Source organism: Pterocles gutturalis, unplaced genomic scaffold (assembly GCF_000699245.1).
Source record: "Pterocles gutturalis isolate BGI_N339 unplaced genomic scaffold, ASM69924v1 scaffold4903, whole genome shotgun sequence".
NCBI lineage: Eukaryota > Metazoa > Chordata > Aves > Pterocliformes > Pteroclidae > Pterocles > Pterocles gutturalis.
In genome coordinates, this window is record NW_010117803.1 from 1 (window position 1) to 19932 (window position 19932).

The 19932-nt window shown below is 44.9% G+C and overlaps 1 protein-coding gene across 4 annotated transcripts in view; it reads left to right on the forward strand.

The window, feature by feature from the left end:
• Positions 1-3345: 3345 nt before the first annotated feature.
• LOC104463549 (AP-2 complex subunit beta) overlaps positions 3346-19932 on the forward strand; it is a 72038-nt gene continuing 55451 nt past the window's right edge. For all 4 annotated transcript variants that reach the window (XM_010075926.1, XM_010075925.1, XM_010075927.1 and 1 more), the window contains exons 1-4: positions 3346-3411; positions 5519-5624; positions 6830-6965; positions 8666-8911. In XM_010075926.1, coding sequence (XP_010074228.1) covers positions 3375-3411; positions 5519-5624; positions 6830-6965; positions 8666-8911 — 525 coding nt within the window. In that variant the 5' untranslated portion in view covers positions 3346-3374. The remainder of the gene's footprint in view (positions 3412-5518; positions 5625-6829; positions 6966-8665; positions 8912-19932) is intronic.

Consider the following 19932-nt stretch of genomic DNA (forward strand, 5'->3'; position numbering starts at 1 on the left):
GGGGCCACAAGTCCTGCTGAGGCTGAAGAGATGTGGTGTGGGGGCTGGTGGCAAAGCTGGGAGCGGGGTCTGAGGATTGAGGAGGTGACAGGAGGCACAGGGTGTTTGAGAAGGGCAGGGAGCACCAAGGAGGTGTTTGCTCCCCGAGATGGAAAGGAATTCCCCACCCTCAGCACAGGGGTGCGGGGCTGTGAGGCTGGGGTGCTCCTTTCTCTTTGCCGTCCGCGTTCAGTTGCTCTGTTTGGTTTTCTGGTGCTCCGGTGGCCCTGAGCCACGCTTGGGCTATCGTGCAGCTACTCAAGAGGATTTGCAGGTGAAGTGGGTGCAGATCAGAGGTGATGGCACCAGCTGGAGTGTAAGCCAGGTTAAACTGAGGATCGCTGTAGAGATTGAGAGGTTCAGCACTGGATTGATTCAATGCTAGGGAGCTTGGATCAGTACTAAGGCCTTAAATCTGCCGCCTTCCTGCTCACACCCGTGTGAAATCAGTGGGGAGCTGGTCTGGCTGTTGTTGGAGTCGGTGGGACAGTGTCAGTCAGGTGTGGGATCCAGTTTTCCATGTGGTTTTGGGCTGAGGAGGCTGATCTTTCTGGTTAGTCTGTTCACTTAATCATGTTTTTTTTGGTTCAGCCTACATTTAAATGTCAAGCCAATGTTTAGAGCATTAAGCATTGCCAGAGCTTCTGGAGGAATTCCTCTATTTCATCTCATTTGCTGGGGTTGGAACTGGAGCCTTTTGCTCTCAGCTTGAACACCTCTTACCTGTTCCCATTTTCCCAGGCGCTGGATGCAGAACAGTTGGAAGGAAGGGGCTGGCTGATGTGGATTTTCCCTAAAAATCTGATTATGTTAGTGTTGTAATTTATCTCTGCTCTCTTCAGATTTAGATTTGAGTGCAAGAAGCTGGCATTTTCTTAAATTATTTTGAACATTGCTATTTCGATATCTGGGCTCTTTTGCTTTTGGCCTTCATCTGGGACTTGCTGTAAACCACGCGGAGTTTGCTCAGTGGATGAGACAATGCTCAGTCCTGCTGGCAGGCTGCCGCTGAACAATGTGCAGAGCAAGCTCTGGTATACAGAAGCAAAAATCTGTGTGCTCATGACAAAAAAAGCTTTTTATTTTTCTGCACTTGGAATGTGGTGGTTGGTTTGTTGACCATCTATTAAGACAAGTTGTAAAGACATGTGGCTGTGCTTAGCCTTCCCTGAGTCGGAGCGTTTCTAGGATTTTTCCTGTTTCCAAGTATGTGATCTGAACTTAGAAAAACAGTGAAATGTCCTGCTTTGGGGTTTAAAGCTCCTCTCTGAAATTCAGCAAGGTTTCTCCTTCTGTGTAGCTTTATGCAACTGGGATGATGTGTATGGTATGTTTTGTTTTGTTTTTTGTTTTTTTCCTCCTGGATTTTCTCAATAATCTGCTGTTCTGGCCACTGTTAAAACCGTATCGGACTAGCTGTGTGCCCCATGTTGACAAATCCCCATATAATGCAAACACAGAACAGCAAGGCTGTGTTCAATGCCTTTTGTGTGGCACCACGCCAAATGCTCTCGCAGAGGAAAACATTTAAGTCATCTTTTAAGCTGGGCTGCAATCTGAAGGACTGTATCAGCAATAACATTGCAGCTGAACACGGGCTGTAGTTTTAATTATAAAACAAGACCCACAACAGCCTTTTCTTTTGTGATGCTATGTTTTTTGTTGGGTTTTTTTTTTTGCTGGAAAGATTGCAGTGGTGTGGCTTTCCCAACCCAGCTTCTGTTTTGGAAGGAGGGCAAACCTCTCCTGCAGGAGGAACGTGCTTCTAGAGCTGTCCCCAGGCGTCGTTTTCCCTCCAGCTTGGCAGGAGAAAAATCAAACCAAACCCAGTACCACTGCCTAATTGGGATGAGGCGGTAAGCAGGCAGGAGCTGCAGGGACCTGGGGCTAAGCAACAGGTTGTTTCTCATCTGGTTGCTTGGCAGTTGGAGAAGATGCCAAGTGCTTCTGCTGTAGAGCACGTGGAAGGTGGTAGGAATTGTGGGGTTAAATTGATCACGGTGGACAGAGGGGGGGGAAAGAATGGTGGTGGTGTTGGGGTTGGTTAAAGGATGAGGAAGAGTTAGGAAACAGCAAGCTGGTTGCACTGCTGGGCAGTGTCTCCGAGTTCAAAGCTGAGCTTGTGCTTTTGTTGCTGAGCCAGCAAGAGCAGAGGTTCAGAGGCAAGACAGGCAGCGTTTGGGGAACAGATGACTTGCTGCTTTGCTGGTGGTGTTGAAGGTCATGGAAGTATGTGCAGGAGAAGGGGAATTGGGCAAAACAAGTAGGAAAAGGAGGAAAGAGGTAAGAAACCCCCTTTTTTGGGGGATGGTTTTAGGGTCATAGGTTCTTAGCGCTGGTGCAGACTGTTTCTTCAAAAACAGTAAAACTGCCCGCTTCCATGCTTGGTTTTCAGCCAATACTTGAAAACTGAGTCGTGATTGCCACAGAGCTGGCGATTGTGGGAATAAAGTGATGGATATCCGCGTATGCTTGGGCAATCCCTATATTGTAAGGTATTAGTCACTTGGTTCTGCAGAGCAGGAAGAGTGCTGGTGAGACCGTTCTTTGGGCTCTGCTAAGCGCTTGCTGGCCCAGCAGCATTTTCGGTCCTGTCCGTAAAGATGTGGTGTAGCACTGAAATAATAATGTTGTGTGTGTCAGAGGTGGGATGTCAGATCTTGGCAGAGAAAGATTTCAATTTCAAGCTTGAGAGAACTGAAAAGTAATGGTTTTTCTTTTCAAAAAACCTGCTTTGCATCTCGTGGTAACAAAAGAAGGGAAAGAAATGAAAGGGCCTCGGGGTGGGTATTGCGAGTAGGGTTAATTGTTCCTTCCATCAGGATGCAGCACAGGAAAATATCGTTAGGGGGAGTTGACAGTTTCCTTTGTCTGGAATATGGACTTCTGGCTTCCAGTTGAGATATTAAATGTGCAGTGTTTTTTTTGGAAAATGAAATTGTGTACCCAGGGGAAAGACAGCTGCAGAACATGTCAAGATCTGCTGATTTTAGGGAGTTAAAAGCCACCTTTTCACTGCCAAGACTGGGAGTTTAAAAAGCTTCCTGAGCACAACTGCTTTCCCAGCCTGGGGCTGTTGTGTTTGCACTGACACTGTTCCTCTGAGCCCCTTGAATTCCTGGGTTTGCAGGGTAACAGCAGCAGCAGGTGCAGAATGGAGATTGTGGAAGAATCCTCTGGCTGCAGAGCATTTGCTTCTTCCCTTCCGTTACTCGGTCACCAGCCATCCCTTCTCACAGTTCCTGCCTGCCAGGCGGTGTCGGCGGCTCCGAATGCTGTTTGACTGCTTGTTCTTTCTTTATTATTGTTCCCAGGTGTTTTAAGGAACTGGAACCATGACGGACTCCAAATACTTCACGACCAATAAAAAAGGTTAGTGTTAAGCTGGAGCAGTGGATCGGAGGTGGTGGGTGGCTATTTTTACCCAGCGTGTTTGACTGCCTGCAGAACTGATGCTTTTCTGGCAGCTCTGTCCCTGTTTCTTGTCTTAATCATCCAGGGAGAAACTTCTAAAGTAGGTCACATGGTGACAAAAGACAAAACTGATGTATTGTGTGGTTTTGTGATGAACAAAATGACCCCAATTGCTGCTTTTTCAAGGATCAGAGAAAAAAACATTGTGATTTGAGTGCAGCTCAGGTCAGAGACATAGTTTTAGTCGCAGACTAACAAGTTCAAGACTGAGGATGGTTGTTCTGTTGGGCATCACAGGATTAAGTTGACTGAGAGAGGTTTAATATTTAAGGTATAAGTGTCTATCTTTACATCAAGCTGTTGCAAAGATAACGAGATTTCCTGTTGCCGCTTCCTTCAAAGCTGCGTTGCTTCGTTTGACTTTCCCTCGGCTCCACTGTAGGTGTGGCTGTCACCTCAGGACAAACTGCTGCTGGTGAAAATGGGAAGACTGGAAAGGATCTTTGGGGGCGTTTTACCCACTCACCTGTTTCAGCAGCACACTTGTTCTGCTGGAACTGTCCCAGGCATATGTTGGGTTTTTTTTTTCTAACCTGTTCTTAAACAGAGCAGTGTTCATCCCAGCTCTTGCTGGCTGAGATTTAAGCCTGATGTTGTTCCTCTTTCTCCAGTAGATGTGGCAAATGGTTCGCATTAACCTCTCCTTTTCAGAGTGGCTGAATGTTTCTGATGAATGCTTGCCAGTGAAAAAACCACAGTGTTGATCCATTTGTGTTTCATTAAGTTTCAGAATGAGCTCGTAAATTAAGGAAATGCAGTTCACATCTCTCTAAGGAACAGCTCTGTCTGTAAATTCAGTCCTAAAGCATCACGCGGATTTTTCTGCGGTGGCTGGATGAGGTCAGGCTGCGCTGTCGGAGCTTGTGGTGCTGCTGGCTCAGCTCTGCTCCGGGGCACCAGCTCGGTGGGAGTAATGTGAGGGTCTCTGTCTCAGGCAGGAGGTATTACGAGTGGTCACTGCGCCGTGTTCTTCAAAACAGTAACTTCTTTTTTGAAATGCCTCTTAGCCTTTTTGTGCCAGGCTCTTCAGTATTTAGTGCTGCTGTTCTGACAAAGTGGCATTGGTGTGTAGGAATCGAAGGTTAGGGGCTAGAATGTATTTTGTCAGAGATATTTTGATATTTGTAATGTTTCCTCAGCCTGTGGATTCCAGTGGGAATACTGCTCATTTTCCTTCCTGGGAAAAGCTGTCCATCGATGGGGAGCATTATCTTTCTCCCACCACTTGCTCTGTCTGGAGCAGGCCTGATAAGCTGCCTTTTGCACGTGTTGCTTTGTTTTGCAAACTTGCTTTGCCACTTCTGGGATCCAGCCTGAACTGACTTTCTGTGCAGTGATATCTAGAAGAATTAGTGTCACAGAAAAGGCTGCTTCGGTAACCCCAGAATCCAGGCAAGCTGTGTTACTTGCTGCTTTTGTTAGTAGTAGCTCTGTCATTCTAGCTTAGGAGGAATTTATTCCACTGGATTAAATTTGTGCTTTCCTGTTTGTGCCACTGTGTATCATGGCATTTGGGCTACTCTGCACTCTGCTGTTTCCTCATTGCATTCGCAGGAAGCAGGCGATGATGAGCAAAAGTTAAAAAGTCTGGGCAAAATTCCTAGCTAAGTTTGGTTTTTGTTTTTTTTTTTTTTTCTTGCAGGCACTAATTTGGTGTCTCCAAGTATGTTTTCATCCTGGTTATATAATGGTTGTCTCTGAGAAACAGACGCTACAGTGATGTGGAAGTGGGAATGTTCTGGAAGTGGGAGAGCTGCAACATGCGGCGTGGTTCTCGTTAACTGCTTTTTCGTTAGCAAGTCATAGCCCATATCATTCTCTTGAGTGTTACAGCTTTGCTTCTCGTTGAACTGTGTTCTCCAGAAGGTCTGACAGCTTCCACATGTTGCTGTACTGGTTTTGTGGGAACAACAGGCTGGGAAAGTAAAAAGTCACTGTTAAACTCTCCCTAAAGCAAGACCCTTTTCTTCTCCCAAGAGGCTGAATCTGTTTTGTCTTCTGCCAGGAGAGATTTTTGAACTCAAGGCTGAACTCAATAATGAAAAGAAAGAGAAGAGGAAAGAAGCTGTGAAGAAGGTTATTGCAGCCATGACTGTGGGGAAGGATGTCAGGTAAAAGCAGCTCTTCTTTCCCCTGCAGCACCTCTGGTTCTCCTGGGCTGGGTTGGGTGGAGTGGCACACATCTCCATGGGAGAGCTCCGAGTTTCTCCTCTCGACTGCATCGTGAGGCTGGCTATGTCCCTGCCTGTGCTATGCCTGAGTCACAGGCTTCTCAAGCTCCTTCCTGTACTGAAAGCAAAAGAAACAAGTGTTTTCAGTGCAGGTTTAGCTAGGTGCCTGTCAGCCCTTTTTATTTAAAAACTCATCCAGAATCCAACTATTTCATGTGTCACTGCAGATGATGCTTTCTCACTGCTTGGTAGCCTGGGCTGTGGTGTTAGAAAGGTAATTCCACGTGTTTTTCTTAGTCTTACTTGTCATAGCGTAAATCTAAGCTACGCTTTGAAATGGGTGGTTTTTAAACTGAACCTTTGCCTCATAGTGACTGAAGGACACAGGCGTTTGCCTTCTGCAGCACAGTCCCCAGTACTTTTTTTCTGTCTTTGAGGCAAACAGAAAAACTTGTTTGAGTGAATGCTTTCTCCCTTCCAGCTCCTGTTCCTGGAGTCTATCATAAAGTCACAGTACTCCAGGATTCACAGCAGTGTGGTCTGTTGCCACGGAAATTAATTTATGGTTGCAAATTTAGCATCATGACTTCATTGGAGAATGAAGGAACAGATAAACTGGAAGGAAGAAAAAAAAATATTTTTGGCCAACAGCACTTGCCCTTCACCTTTAGATCTCTCCAGCATACCTGACAGCTGCAGATGTCCTTGTGTAACTTCCTGCGTTCTTCTGCAGTGCTGTTTACAGATTGCAGCTTGATATTTGAGTGAAACCCAACTTGTCAGCATTTAAGCTCATAATCGCTCTAGAGTATCCCAGTCTGAAACATGTCAGGATCTTTGTAAATGTCCTGCATTATCAAAACATTTTCACACAGCGTTTTTTCTTGTGGATTCATTTCCAGGCCTGGCGTGGTAGAATTTTCTTGTTTGGTGAACTCCCCAATTGTGGGAAATTGCGTTAGTTTTCACCTGTTCCAGAACCAACCTATGTTAAAGAGGAGATTAAATGATTATTATAAAAGCCATTGCTAATGTGAAGTGAAACTCTGGTTTTCCTGGCTTCCTTGATAGTGTTACTATCCCCCTTTGCATACCATGCAGTCTCACTGCTTTTTCTCTCTCCTTGCTTGCTGTTGTCTCTCCAGCTCGCTCTTCCCTGATGTTGTGAACTGCATGCAGACCGACAACTTGGAGCTGAAGAAGCTGGTCTACCTGTACCTGATGAACTACGCCAAAAGTCAGCCCGATATGGCCATTATGGCTGTCAACAGCTTTGTGAAGGTAATCTTCTCCCACAGCTCATCAGAAAATGGTTCGGCACAGTGGCTGTCACCATGTCTCCTTCGTCCCTCAGCCTTTGCGAGCTGTTGTTTATCTCTGATTTCATACCTGAGTCTCTGGGCTGGCGTTGGTTGTGGCGGAGCAGGAAATAAGGAGCTGATACGCTGAATCCAACAGGTCTGGGTCTTCTCTCTCACTTGCTGCTGCTAGTTGTTGCAGAGGAGATGACTTAAGCGCCCCTGGAAGTGCTTATGGGAGAGCCTGCTCCAGGAAAAGCTGCTTCTGTCCTTACTAATCATCATTAAAGACCAACTTCTGGTCTTGGATAACAGAATTTATATTTTTCGTCTTCCAGCCTTTGTAATATCTCTTTCATATGGATATCTGCTTCTTGTTTGAATGGTTTCAGCCGTGCTCTGTGCGGAAAACCTTCATCTGGTGAAACTGAAAAGCCAGTTCACTAGAAAAATAACAGCTTGGTGGCTGTATTGCCTTTAATTCTGTTGACAAGTTGCCCCTCCATATCTAGGAAATGTTATTTCTGTTCCACGTTATGTAGGTTAAAACCCAGTGCTTAGAGAAAGTCTGAGATTGTTCCTAGAGCATTATAAAATCAGAGACACTGGGGAATCTGATCATGTTTTAAGTTTCTAGCATGGTGTGTGAGACTGAAAGAGGTGAGAGGACCTAGACTGAGGGCAGGTCTGCTCTTCTGGCCGGAGATGGCTCTGCCTCCCTCCCTGGAAAGAATATTGCTGTCTGTCATATCTTTAAAGTGTGATTCTGTTAGAACGGACCAACAAACCATGATAATTTCCAGCTTCATGCTTTTCCATGCAAGGAAATGTCTGATGTCCCTTTTGGCAAGTTGAGGGACAAGTGTTAGTAAAGCCAAAGTGTTGATGCTAGCCTGCATTAGCTCAGCACTTCACACGCAGACGTCACTTCTCTTTTATGCTTTAAAAGTGATGCATTCAGGTGTTTTCTCAGCTGTAGGAAATGTAAACGGTGAAAGGTAAATGTGCCTTATGCTTTTGCAGCTCATTCTGCAGCCATCCTTTTAGAGGCTGATTTTGGAAGTGTGTTGCTCAGAGATGTAGATGGATTGGATGTATGGAAAATTACCTAGGCTTGAAGTATGAAGTGTTCTGCTTTTTCTTTTTCCTCATCAGAAAAGTGCCTCTAGACTGGCCTTTGCTTCATGTTTTGTATGTTGCAAACTCAAGGGATGCCTGTGTCTGGAACTTAACAACTCTTGCACTTGTGTTCTGTTGTTGACTTCTCCCATTATATTCTCTTGCTCCTTTAAACGAGTAAGGCTGGAAACCAGTTTTTTGATCTGTCTGAAAGTTGCCTGGGGCTCGGTTTTGGGCGGTGAGAGCTACCTCTCTAGCTCAGCTGTACTTTAGATTTGGCTGCTAGATCGTGTTGAAAGAAGCTTTGCTTGGGGAGAACCAAGGGACACTGAGATCACAATTTTACACACTATCATAGCCTGAAGACATCTGGAGATGGTGTAGAATGCTTCTGTGAACCAGTAAGTTCCATCTTTTATCCTTGATTTGAAATAATTGCCTTTTTTTTAGCACGTAATCAGAATGCTTTTTGTTTTAAATAAGACCAGCCTGCTTCTGACCACAGAGAAGATATCGGTGGCTGGTGGTGCAGATTTGTTCACCACATGTTCTGTCCCCTTGCAGGACTGTGAAGACCCAAACCCTCTCATCCGTGCTCTGGCTGTCCGTACGATGGGATGTATCAGGGTGGACAAGATCACGGAGTATTTGTGTGAGCCTCTTCGCAAGTGTCTGAAGGATGAAGACCCTTACGTACGAAAGACCGCAGCTGTCTGTGTGGCGAAGCTGCATGACATCAATGCCCAGATGGTGGAGGACCAAGGATTTCTGGATTCTCTGCGCGACCTGATTGCAGACTCCAATCCCATGGTACCGTATATATCCTTCCAGCTTGAGCTTGTGATGGGCAGATAATCAGAAATGTGAAGGCTTTTTAATTGCAGCTGCTGCACCATGATGAATGCGTTGTTAGAGAACACTTGTCTCAGAAAATAGGAAGTGCCTTCTATTCTCAGATCTGTGTGGGCTTTTCCCTGGTTTGCCTGTCTTGAGTGTTGCAGCAAAAGTTTAACTTCCTGGTCAGATGAGTCAGAAGAGCAAGAAATACTTGATGCTGGTACTTTGACAGCTTGTAGCTGTTGCTTTCCTGCTGGCTTTGGCTCTTCTTGGAGTAAGAGGCTGGATGAATTAATTCAGTAATGCAAATAAATCCACTGGCCTATAATGAGTGGAAAAAAATCAATGCTTATGTTTTTAATAAAGGTAAATGAGTTATCAGAGCAGAGGTGGAGATCGAGACCAAGAATTTCACAGGAGTAAATTACCAACTAAATCAGTATTTCAGCATGGCTGATGAAGGGTCCTTTTCCATGCCAGGCATCTTCCACTATTATTTTGTTACTAGAAGATGGTGGACAATAAATTGAAGTGCCCCACTGCATACTCCTTTCATTCAATATTTTTTCCTGTGATCTACTGGAATCCACTGAGCATACTGATATCACTGTAACTCGTAGCAGGGAAGAAAACTCCTGCAGCTTGGTTTAACTTGGACTTTAAGGATGTGACTGCTAATTTTTTAGCTCTTTTAGAGCATAGATCTGATTTGACTCTGCTTAAAGGCATAATTTCCCATTATTAGGGCAGGTCTAACAGCTCTTTCTGTGGTGCATGAATCAAATCACATAAAACAAGTTGTGCTGTTGTCTTTGGGCAGGTTTGGATAAGTCAAATGCAGGTGGTAAGGTACCAGCCCCTTTAGTAGGAGAGTGAAGGCTGCTGATTGCTTTTCTTTTGGCTTTCTAGAAACAGTAAATCTAAAGGTGTCTGACCTTTGCAGGCACTAGTGTGAGAGCTGTGGTGCCTGTCAGAAGATACAGATGCCTGTTGCCTCTGATACCCGGCTCTTTTACAAGCTGCTCTTTTTTTGTGCCTCCCTAATTTTTTTTTAATGCCAGGTTTCTGCATGAATATTGGTGACTACTTGAACATGCTCTCTCTGCTTAGGCAATTTTGAGGCATAGAGAGGAACACCTGCTTTTTTTAATTTAATGTTGAGGCTGTGCCTTGCAGCCTCTGAAAGTACTTGATTGGGCTGCTTTAGTACCTCTTAAATACTGGCCCCGGGCATTCACTAGCTCCCAGGCAGCAACGGAGTGTGCTGTGGAAAGGGATACAACCTGCTCTTCTCCTAGCCTTGATTCCAACTCTGTAATTTTCTTCTGCTGGTTACAGCCAAGCCACATGGATATGAGTTGAGGAGCTCAGGCTGAAAAGATGTGATACTTCAGGAGAAATTAATAAGGTTTTGCCTGCCCTTCCTGCCTATTGATCTCTGTGGAACTGACTGTTTCAGTAAATGAGCCATTGGCTGCTATGAGAGCACTGATATCTATTTCAAAAGCACATTAACTTAATGCTGACTTAAACGAATGGATAGAAGAGGAGAAATACCAAAGGGCTGTGCTGCTCCATTTGCTGAATAAACCACCAAAAGTAGCATCGGGATTCCTAATAAAGCATCAGGACAACTAATGAGCTCCTTGGTGGTAATGAGGATGGACTGGGACAGCAAAACCTTTGCAGCTGCTGCAGCTGATTGCAGCTCCCCAGCTCCTGAAGCTGTGCAGGACCACAGTACCTGCCTCATGCCATACGCACCTGCTCTTCCCCCAGCTAAGGATTCACTGCAGGAGAATGCAATTTGGAGGAGTGATAGTGATGAAGAGGAGAGGCCTGGGGTGTGTTTTCAGATCTGCAGCCTTTGTGGCTGGTGTTCAGTGTACAGGTTTCCCAGATTTTACTGTAGACAGGGCATTATATTCTTGCTTTTTAAGGGTGCATGGGGAGAGGTTTTTATCAGCTTTGGCGCTTTTATAGCTGCTGGCTTAATACAATATTTAATCAGTTACAATTTTTGGTAGGTACAGGCGTTCCTTCTAGTTAAGTTTATTGCTTTGGTCTCCTTTGAAATTCATGTCTTTGTGGCATGGTCATTCCCTCAAAAGTACAGGAGCTCTCCACCCCCAATTAAGGTTCACCTTCCAGGTCAAACCAGCCCGCTCGTTGCTGCTCTCTCCATGTGAAACTCCAGCAGGGGCTCCTGATGGCCAGGAGTTGTGTTTGGCAGATAAGTTACATTTGTGTGCAAGCTGATATTTATTAAAGTATTTCTCTATGATCAGGTGGAATGCAGCCCTGCCTGGAAGCTGTTTTTAAGTAAAATCTGTGTGTTGGTATTGGGTAGCAAAGGAAAGACTACTGAAAAGAATGGTACAGATGGATCTGGCCTTATGGTGTATTCCTCTCTAAATGGTGCATCTCAATCATTGCAACCTGTTAGCTAAACTCATCCATTTTATTAGAAATGTTTCTCCTCTTTTGATGACTTGTGGAAATAGACAACATTAGACACTTAATGAAGCAGAATTTTTTAGATGGGAAATCTTCGCTTGTTCTGTCTTCTGAGAAATTAGGGTTTTGAGCAGGAGCTACAAAACTCCTGTTGAAAAATAGCTGAAGGGTTTTATTACGGTGTTGAAATGGGCTGCTTCTAGGCTACGAGCAAGCACTAGCTGTTCTGGCTGGGTAGAGTAACAGGTCCGTCTGTGGTTTGCTAGTTGCCTTGTGATTGTGCAGAGATCAGAGTGCGTGTTTCTATCGGCTGAAATCACCCTCATCGTAAAGATGTCTGGCTAAGCTGGAGGTGACCTTGTCAGAAATGTTTTGATTTTTGGGTTGGTTTTTTTCATATTTTTGGACTAATAGTTTTTTATCAGAGAAACATGTGAACAGACGGGGGATGTTCAGGGCATTGCTGTGAAGTCCTCTTCAGGTGCTGTAGGTGCACAGCCAAGGTGCTTTTCCCCTTTATCTGGGCTTTATGGTCAGGATCTGGCCTTTGTTCGAATACAGTGATCGTTGGAGCAGGTCTAGGATTGCATCCTCCCAGGTGAGCTGGCTGTAGCTGTGTTTAAAGGACTGACAGCCGAGTCTGGTAGCTCACTAGTTTTTTGAGAAATCTCTGGTAGCTTTGAAATTTCTCCTGAGTGAATTAATTAAAACCTGTAGTTGCATATACATTGATATGGATGTATATAGCAAGTTACCAGGTGGGTTGGTGGCTTACTGCATTCCAGCTGAGTTATCCGAGATGTCCTACCGTGTGCCGGCAATGGGCCAATAACCCAGACGAGGGCATGGTTCAGTTACTGGGTGGTTACACTGCACAAGTTTGATTGTGGATGGAGTCTTTAATCTCATTTAACAGACAGGTCTGAAGCGCTCACGGCTGCCCTTTGTCACTTGGGATCCTGCCGAAGAGTTTCCCTCCACAGAGGAACCCTTGTTTCTTCCCAGAGCCGTCTTACACCAACCCCTTCCCCATTTTTGCTCTGCCTTTCCTTGCGCAAAGCTCAGCAGAACCAGGTCTGGGTGCGTATAAAGCTACTAAGGGTCTTTCTTGCTGGTAACTCTGGTATAAAGCAACTCAGAAAGCATGTCCTCCCATAGTCCTTATGTTCGTTCCTACAGAATATGGTTTCGGTATAACATCCCAGGATTTGTGTGTGTTCCCGCTGGTTTCTGCAGAGTGCCGTTGGCATCCAGCAATAGCAGTGGATAATAGTGGGGTCAGAGGGGTTTGTCACACACCTGCTGGTGGCCAGAGGCTCTCTGACGTCTTGGACAAACTTTTTAATTTTCCTGATACTGTCTTGTTCTGCCATTTGTGAATCAGACCTAATGAAGGCTGATGGTTGGAGCAGTGCGAGTGCTGAGCCCTGGTGAAGAGCGAGACCACGAGATGGCAGCAGTTCGAAGCAGAACCAAAGCTGCTGATGGTTGCACACATCATTTTGTAACTAGTTCCCTCCTGGCTTTTATCACTGCTCTTCTCGGTTTTCTTCAGGAGTGTAAATATTAGCAGAAAAGCGTGAGAGGAAATCCATCTGAAGCCTTACTGGTCTTTTAATATTTGAATGGAACAACCTTTCTCTCTCCAAATATTTTCAATCCTCGACCTTCTATGGTAACCCTTTACCCATGGAATACTTTTCTTGTCAAACTACCTGTTATCCACATGGCTTAAATTAGATTGATGTCACCTTCTCCCATTTCTTTTCTAGGTGCTGCTGGGTTTTTAGTTCCTTCTCGTAGCATTTCTTCTTCCTCATATTCTGCTTGATCACTGTGATGTGCTGGATCAGCGCTTTCATAGGTCTGGCTGTTCTGCTCTGTGTTTCTGTGGGCTGTACAGACATAGCACTTACATGCCGTCCAATAATATGTCATGTTTTACACCATCTACACATCAGCTTATAGGGAGAAACACTATTGTGAATCAGTATGGAGTAAACTGAGCTCACATAACAAGCTGGTTAGTAAATACACCGAGTGTGTGGAATACATTTAAACTCTTCTGTTGTGCCTTGGGGTTTTTTTTGCATTTAGCAGTTAATAAACTGCACTAAGAAGGGACTCTCGTGAGCTCTGACAACGCGAGGTGATGAGGTCCATCTTGATCTAATTCCCTGTAGCAGTATTGAGTTTCTATAGTTCACAGACCTGGACTAAAGACCTATTGATGTAGATCACCGTGTTCTTGTCTGTCCTGCTGTGGCTGCTAGCCGTGTAGGTTCCTTCTCTGCCAGACAGAACTTCAGGGTGTATGTTTGGGCTTCTTGGATGACCTTGTAGAGGAAGAAGGTCCTCGTTTTGTTCTTTTTCCTGCTAGCTGGTAAGCAGTGTGTCATTCTGAGATCACGTCCTGAGGAATGAGCCTGTTTAGAAAGAGAAGCCTCCTGGGCTGCCCTCCACTGCGTGCTTTGCAGGAGCTGCATCCCTCTCTGTATCATAAAGCTGAGAAATGAGCCCCTTGCTGAGAAACTGTTGGTGGTTCTCTGAGTCCCAAAAGGACTTTGTGGGAGGCAGTCTGGGATGTGGGGCTTCTCCTGTGCAACAGGGGGTGGAATGTCACTTTCTTCATGGCTGCCCAGGGGGGAGAGCAGCACTTTCTGCAAAGTAAGCAGACAGCAAGCAGTGATAAGCTGGAAATGAAATAGGTAGAGGTTGCGGAGGAGACTGTATAGAGCAGCGGCTGTGTTAATGTATGTGGTGGGATGCTTGAAAGAGGCAACGTGGGAGATTGCCAGGAGAGTTCAGAAGCCAGCTTGTGTGTCTGTGCTGCAGCGGTAAGACTGCAAAGATTTAAACCGAGGGAGAAGGTAGAGCTGCCATCTGCAATCGATGGCACGGCTTCTGGTTAGTCCTGCTTAGGGTTCGGGCTGAGCTCCTGCAGCTGCTTCTCCGGAGAAAGGCTGGAGCCTGACTTACCGAGTAGCTAGTTCTCCAGGTTGTCATCCTGAACAGGTCTGGGGGGATTTCAAGCCTGTGTGTGACACGGACATGGTTGTTTGGTTTGGTTTGGTTTTTTGATAGGCTTGTGGATGAGGGATGCCGGTCTAGAGCACTTTCCGTGGAAGCTGTGCTTTTCCCTGCCTTTTGAATACTAGCACTCTGGCAGAGAGATGCAACACATTTGTATGATAATGCATAAATTTCCATGATGCCACAGAGTCTGTCCTCCCAGACTCCTCGTTTATAAGCTTAATGTCAAATTAATCCATCAGAGACCTGTCTTCTTCCAATTACTGCTACCAGCATGTGTCTAACTTCCAAAGCTGAACAGATCATTCCAAGATCTCTAATATCAATCAGAGTCCTGGGGAATTTTGTTGACATGTGTCTAGATGTTACATTTTCAATCGGAACAGACACAGCTATTGACAAGCACCATTTGTCACAAAATGCGGTGGCTATGATGTTTTGTGATCCTGCTTTCTAGGGCTGCGTTGGGTTTTTATTGATGCCTAGCTGGTGCCTTTTTCCCAAATAGCTGCTTGGATCAGCGACAGGCATTTGCCGCTGAATGGTATCAGTGAGAACCTCGGCAAGGAACATTGCAAAGGGCCTTACAGAAAAAAAAACCTGCAAAAGAAACCTTCCTGGTGTGATCCAGGCTACGATCAGACCATGGTGCTTTCTGGAAGAAGCCTGGAGGGTTCCAGACCCTCAGTGTCTTTCTGGTAGAGCTTGGTTTCCTGAACCAGGGTGCTCAGCTGTACCAAGGAGGAAGCCTTTGTGTTGGAGCCATCCCCGGGCAGCTTCTTGCCCACCCACCATGAGATGAAGCCTGGTTTCCTGTCTTACAGCTAACACGTTCCGATTTTGCAAGGACATGAGGGCAGGAGAGGTGTGTTAGTCTGCCACAAAGTGGCTTTTTTTTTTTTTTGCAGTTCATAGTAGGTGTAGTGCGAAAACCAGGGCAAGCACACCATGGGAAGCGTCACACTTTGAGTTCCCGTCCATTGCCACTTCCAGAAAAATTCATCCCACTTGCAAAAAGCAAGCAGCAGGTCTTCCCCACCCAGGCAGTTTTTGGGTTGTGGTCGGGAACTGATCGCGTATCCAGCAGTGCGGTTCTAGGCTTTTAGGCCATAAAGTACAACCTCCTGCAATGGAATTAGTGGAAGATGAACGACTTACCCAGAGCCCTGGAAATCTGTCACAATTAAGGCTGAGCAGGTGAGCTGGTACTTTCCAAGATTATACGTAGACTGGAGATGCGTTAGTCTCCCAGAGTTTTAATTTAAAGCCATAGATGTGAGATGCATTAACGGTGTGGGAGGTTCCTACAGGCTCTCTAACTTGCCTGCTTGGGCCATTTGAGTAGTTCATTGACCATTTCTAGGGAAGCAAAGTAAAGGGGGGTTTTGTAGATGAAAGATATAATTAACATGAGCAGAAGCAGGGGTCGTGTACTCCGGAGAGACCTTGGCTCCACTGACACTTGTTAGGGACCCTTCAGGCACACAGCATCATCTGTGGCCAGGAAAACGGGTGGCCCTGTGAAATATTCATCCATGCAGGTGCCCTTAATATCCCGTCTGGGAGTCTGTGCTTAGTGACACGAACGTACCATGCAGGCTCAGCGTGCTCTTTGAAAATGTCAGCACCTCTGCGTTCTCGAAAACATCACGTGGTGCCTGGTCCCTCGAGGGTCGGAGCCTCAGCATCTTTTCAGACCCTCTGTATTTTTCTTCCTTTTCTTCATTGTCTCCTCATTTCAATAGAACGGTGAGCCAGAGGTTCCTGTTTTAAGCAGCAGAACATTGTATTTCATTAATTCCGTTACACGCTTGTTTTAATTTCCAATTAGCCTGGGATGCTAGCAAAATAATCTGATTGCTTTGTTCGGTGTTCTAGATCTGCCTACCTTCCCTCCTGTCCCCCCAGCCCCTGCAAAGCTTTTCTGTGTGGGTTGATAGGCAGACTCTCAGGTTGTCACCCACCCCCTCTCCTCCTTGTTAATGTCTTTTATACCATTTGCTCTGAGCTGAAGGTTTGAGCTGCCAGAAGGAATAACTGGCAGATCAGCGTTCCTACCTTTGCAGCTCTCTGCGAGGTCGGGTCGGTCTCTCTGGCTGCAGAGGGTGTTTGTCTGTAGGCGGGTTTAAAAATGTTGGATTCTTGTTAAATCTGTAATGTAAGTGCAGGGTGGTTTTTTTTGTTGTTTGGTTTTGGTTTCTTTTTTTTTTTTTTTTATAAGAGCCTGTGAGATTTAGTTATCTTCCTCCCAATGACACTTCTCAGAGTCTAAATTCATTGGGAAATTCCAGCCAAAAAGCAGGTTTATTGTCATTCGGCTCGGCTGTCCTCTAACGGGATGTTGCTGTGACTGTGTTTGAATAATGGAGAAGTGTACCCAGGGTGAACTGATTTAAATCTGCAAGCCAGGGACCTATTATTATTATTATTATTGCTTCGGTCTGCTCTGCATTTGTACTTTCCAGGTGGTTTTTTAGGCTGATTGTCACTGGTTGGTAGCTGTTAGCTTGAAGACACTGTGCTTAATTGTGGGTCAACTGAGGCATTTTACCATGGAGTTAACTTGCAAGTTTAAGCTTTTAAAAGCTTTTCCTGTTCATTAGTTGTTTTGTCTCACATATCTGTGGCTAGTGGATTGACTTTTTGGGAACTAAAGACTCTTGTAGCTGTTAGCTTCTCGTCCTTTTAGTGGCTCACATATCTGTGGCTAGTGAATTGACTTTTTGGGAACTAAAGACTCTAGTAGCTGTTAGCTTCTCGTCCTTTTAGTGTCCTTCTTCCAATCAGTGAAATGAGTTATGCAACTCCCCGTTGTTTTCTCATCAGAATGAAGTCTTTGCATGTTTTGAAAAGCAGAGAGTACTTTGTTTGCTAAAGCTTATGGCTTTTTTTTTCCACAGCCAAGGAGTGGCATCGGCTGTGAAACTTCTCCAGTTCCGTGGAGGACTTTGTCCTTTATCACTTGTAAAGCTTTAGCTTTACTTCTCATACTTCCCCCAGTAGTAAATAATCATTGCTATTTATTTTCAAGGTAAAAAACCCAACCAAGCAAAAAAAAAACCCTGTTACGTAGATTGTTGTATCACTTTGTTCCTTGTACTTGCTGTTCACTGCAGTTGGGCTTCATTTCATCTTGTGATGCTCTGTGAAGGAAGAAATATCAACTGAGTTGAAGCCTTAAGATTCAGCTTTGATGTTGTAGATTTTCTTTGGCCAAAACATCTTTCTAAATATTTCCAGTGACACCTATGTCACTGCCAGGTTTCCAGGTGATGTAATACATTAATTGGTGTCAACTGGTTCTTAACAAAACTTTTTTCCCATACCTGAGTGATAACTGTTAGTATCCCAAACTACGGACAACGCTTCAATCTTTGTGTCGCCCGAGCCATCGCTTAGTGAGAGCTGTCAGCGAAGGAGGGGTTGTTGTGGACTGGAATGAAACCGCGCAGTGCTGGCTCGTATTGCTCTATGTTCCCGTCTCGTAATGAAGCCAAAGGCAGTGCCAATGAAGAGAGGTGAGCGTGCGTACTTGAACCAGTGTTTGTGTTGGACTGGTTCCTGCAATCTGTTTTCATTTCAACTGTGCTGCGGCTGTGTAAAAAGCCTTGAAGATGCTAATTATTTTTGTTGGCATACCATAACATATCAATATGTTCAGTGCAAATCGCCAGCAAGTACTTTTTTTTTTTTTTTTAATAAATGTTGCTTAAAATTTGAAGGTATCCCCTGTGCTTTCCCTTATCCCCTTTTACTTCATTTATCACGTCACCGAGTTGACAGCAGCACTGTGCTGCTGAGGTGGAAGGTGAGGACCAGCTGTAACTGTGGACTGTGAGATTACACATCCCAGACCGCCTGGCAGAGCTGAGCTGCCACCAAAGGTTTCACAGCCCCTTCCAGCCCTTTTTCTTGTACCACCCAAGGAGACCACAGCCCATGCTCCTGAGGGCATCTTGCCATCTGACGCTCTTTCTCATGGATGCTTTTAATGGAAACCTGACATCTGGTGGGTTGCTGTGGAGCGTCCTGTCCTCAGCTTTGGTTTGGGCACTTGCATTTACGCTGCGATTTCCTGAAAAAAAGCCCAAAAAACTCCTAAAAGCAAGACTTTGTTCACAGTCAGGTCTCTGGGTTGGAGCTACTGGTTGGGCAAGCCCATGGCAACAGCATTTCTGTGCGACCTTTGCCTGCGGCAAACTCGAAGTGATATTCTTCACTTACTCTTCAAGGAAGGAAGTTTAAGTGCAGCTGCTTTCACTCACACTCGCCCCAGGGTTCAGGGTATCCATGTGGCCCGGTCGCTGCAGTGAAGGTGGTGCCTGGCCGTGTGAGTGCGTTTGCCAAAGCTCAGCCCTGATCCGTAGCACAGCTGCCAGGTACCTTTCTGTGATGCTTCAGCTCTGTCACTGTTTTATTACTTCAAATTTTTTTTTCCAGAGTCTTCGTATCATTTTATAAGTGCTTTTGCATAATGGTTTTGAACTTTTCAGTTGCTTTTATGATTCGTCTTCACTTGTAAACTTTCAAAATGTAAGGAAATTAAAACTGTCTTTTACTTCAGTTTTATGCTGTGTCACATTAACCGCGCAGGAATTGGGCAAATTTAAATAACGGGAAGAATAAGCAGCATATCTTAGTAAGTTACTCATTAGAACAGCGCAAGAAGACAACAGTTCTGATTGCTAAAGATTTTGGTGACAGAAGGCTCATTCAACTAATGAAATTCATAAAATCTTGGATCAAAATCCCAGCTCTGACCTCTAGGTGTGAAATGCAAAGCAATCAGCATTACTGGGCTTGAGCAATGACTTTGGAATAGAACGGTTTAATGACAAGCAGTGGTGGGAACAATGCAGAGAAATTTCTGGTCATGCTGTTCTTGTTTTCAGTGTACTGCATCCAAAGCATCTTTAGTCATCCAAAGAAGCAGGCGATTTTAGATAAGAGGTTTCTTTGCCTTAATCCCATAGAAAATAATGCCATAAATCTTCATTTTGGCAGGTATGAACTGTGTGTTGGGCTGGACATGATATACATTATAAAATACCCTGAAAATGGCTTTTCATGTGGTATATCAGTTTTGTGTATCGAAATCAGGCTTAAATCCCTTTGCTAGTTAGTTAAACAAATCAGGGACTTTTGCCTCATCTGCAAATTTTCTATTTTTGTCTATATATTCTGCAACTCTTCTATTTTAAAAGTCTTCACATGGCATCTGTTAAAATAACTGTTAAATCTGAGTATGGAACTAAGAATTAGAAATTTGTGTTGCACTCCCACTTCTCGCTCTTGGCAAGCTGGACCTTGGACCTCCTCCTTGTGCTTCCTTTCATCCGTGCTTAGAGTAGGGAAAACCTTTGATAGCCTTCAATGCAGCAAGAATATTTTCAGTGATGAGTTGTGCTGGAGTGCTTGCTTTAACGGGACTTCGTGAAGTACCTAGCACACAAAAGGATGCTATGGAGACTATTTGGAACTGAAATATGTGTTATTAAAAATTT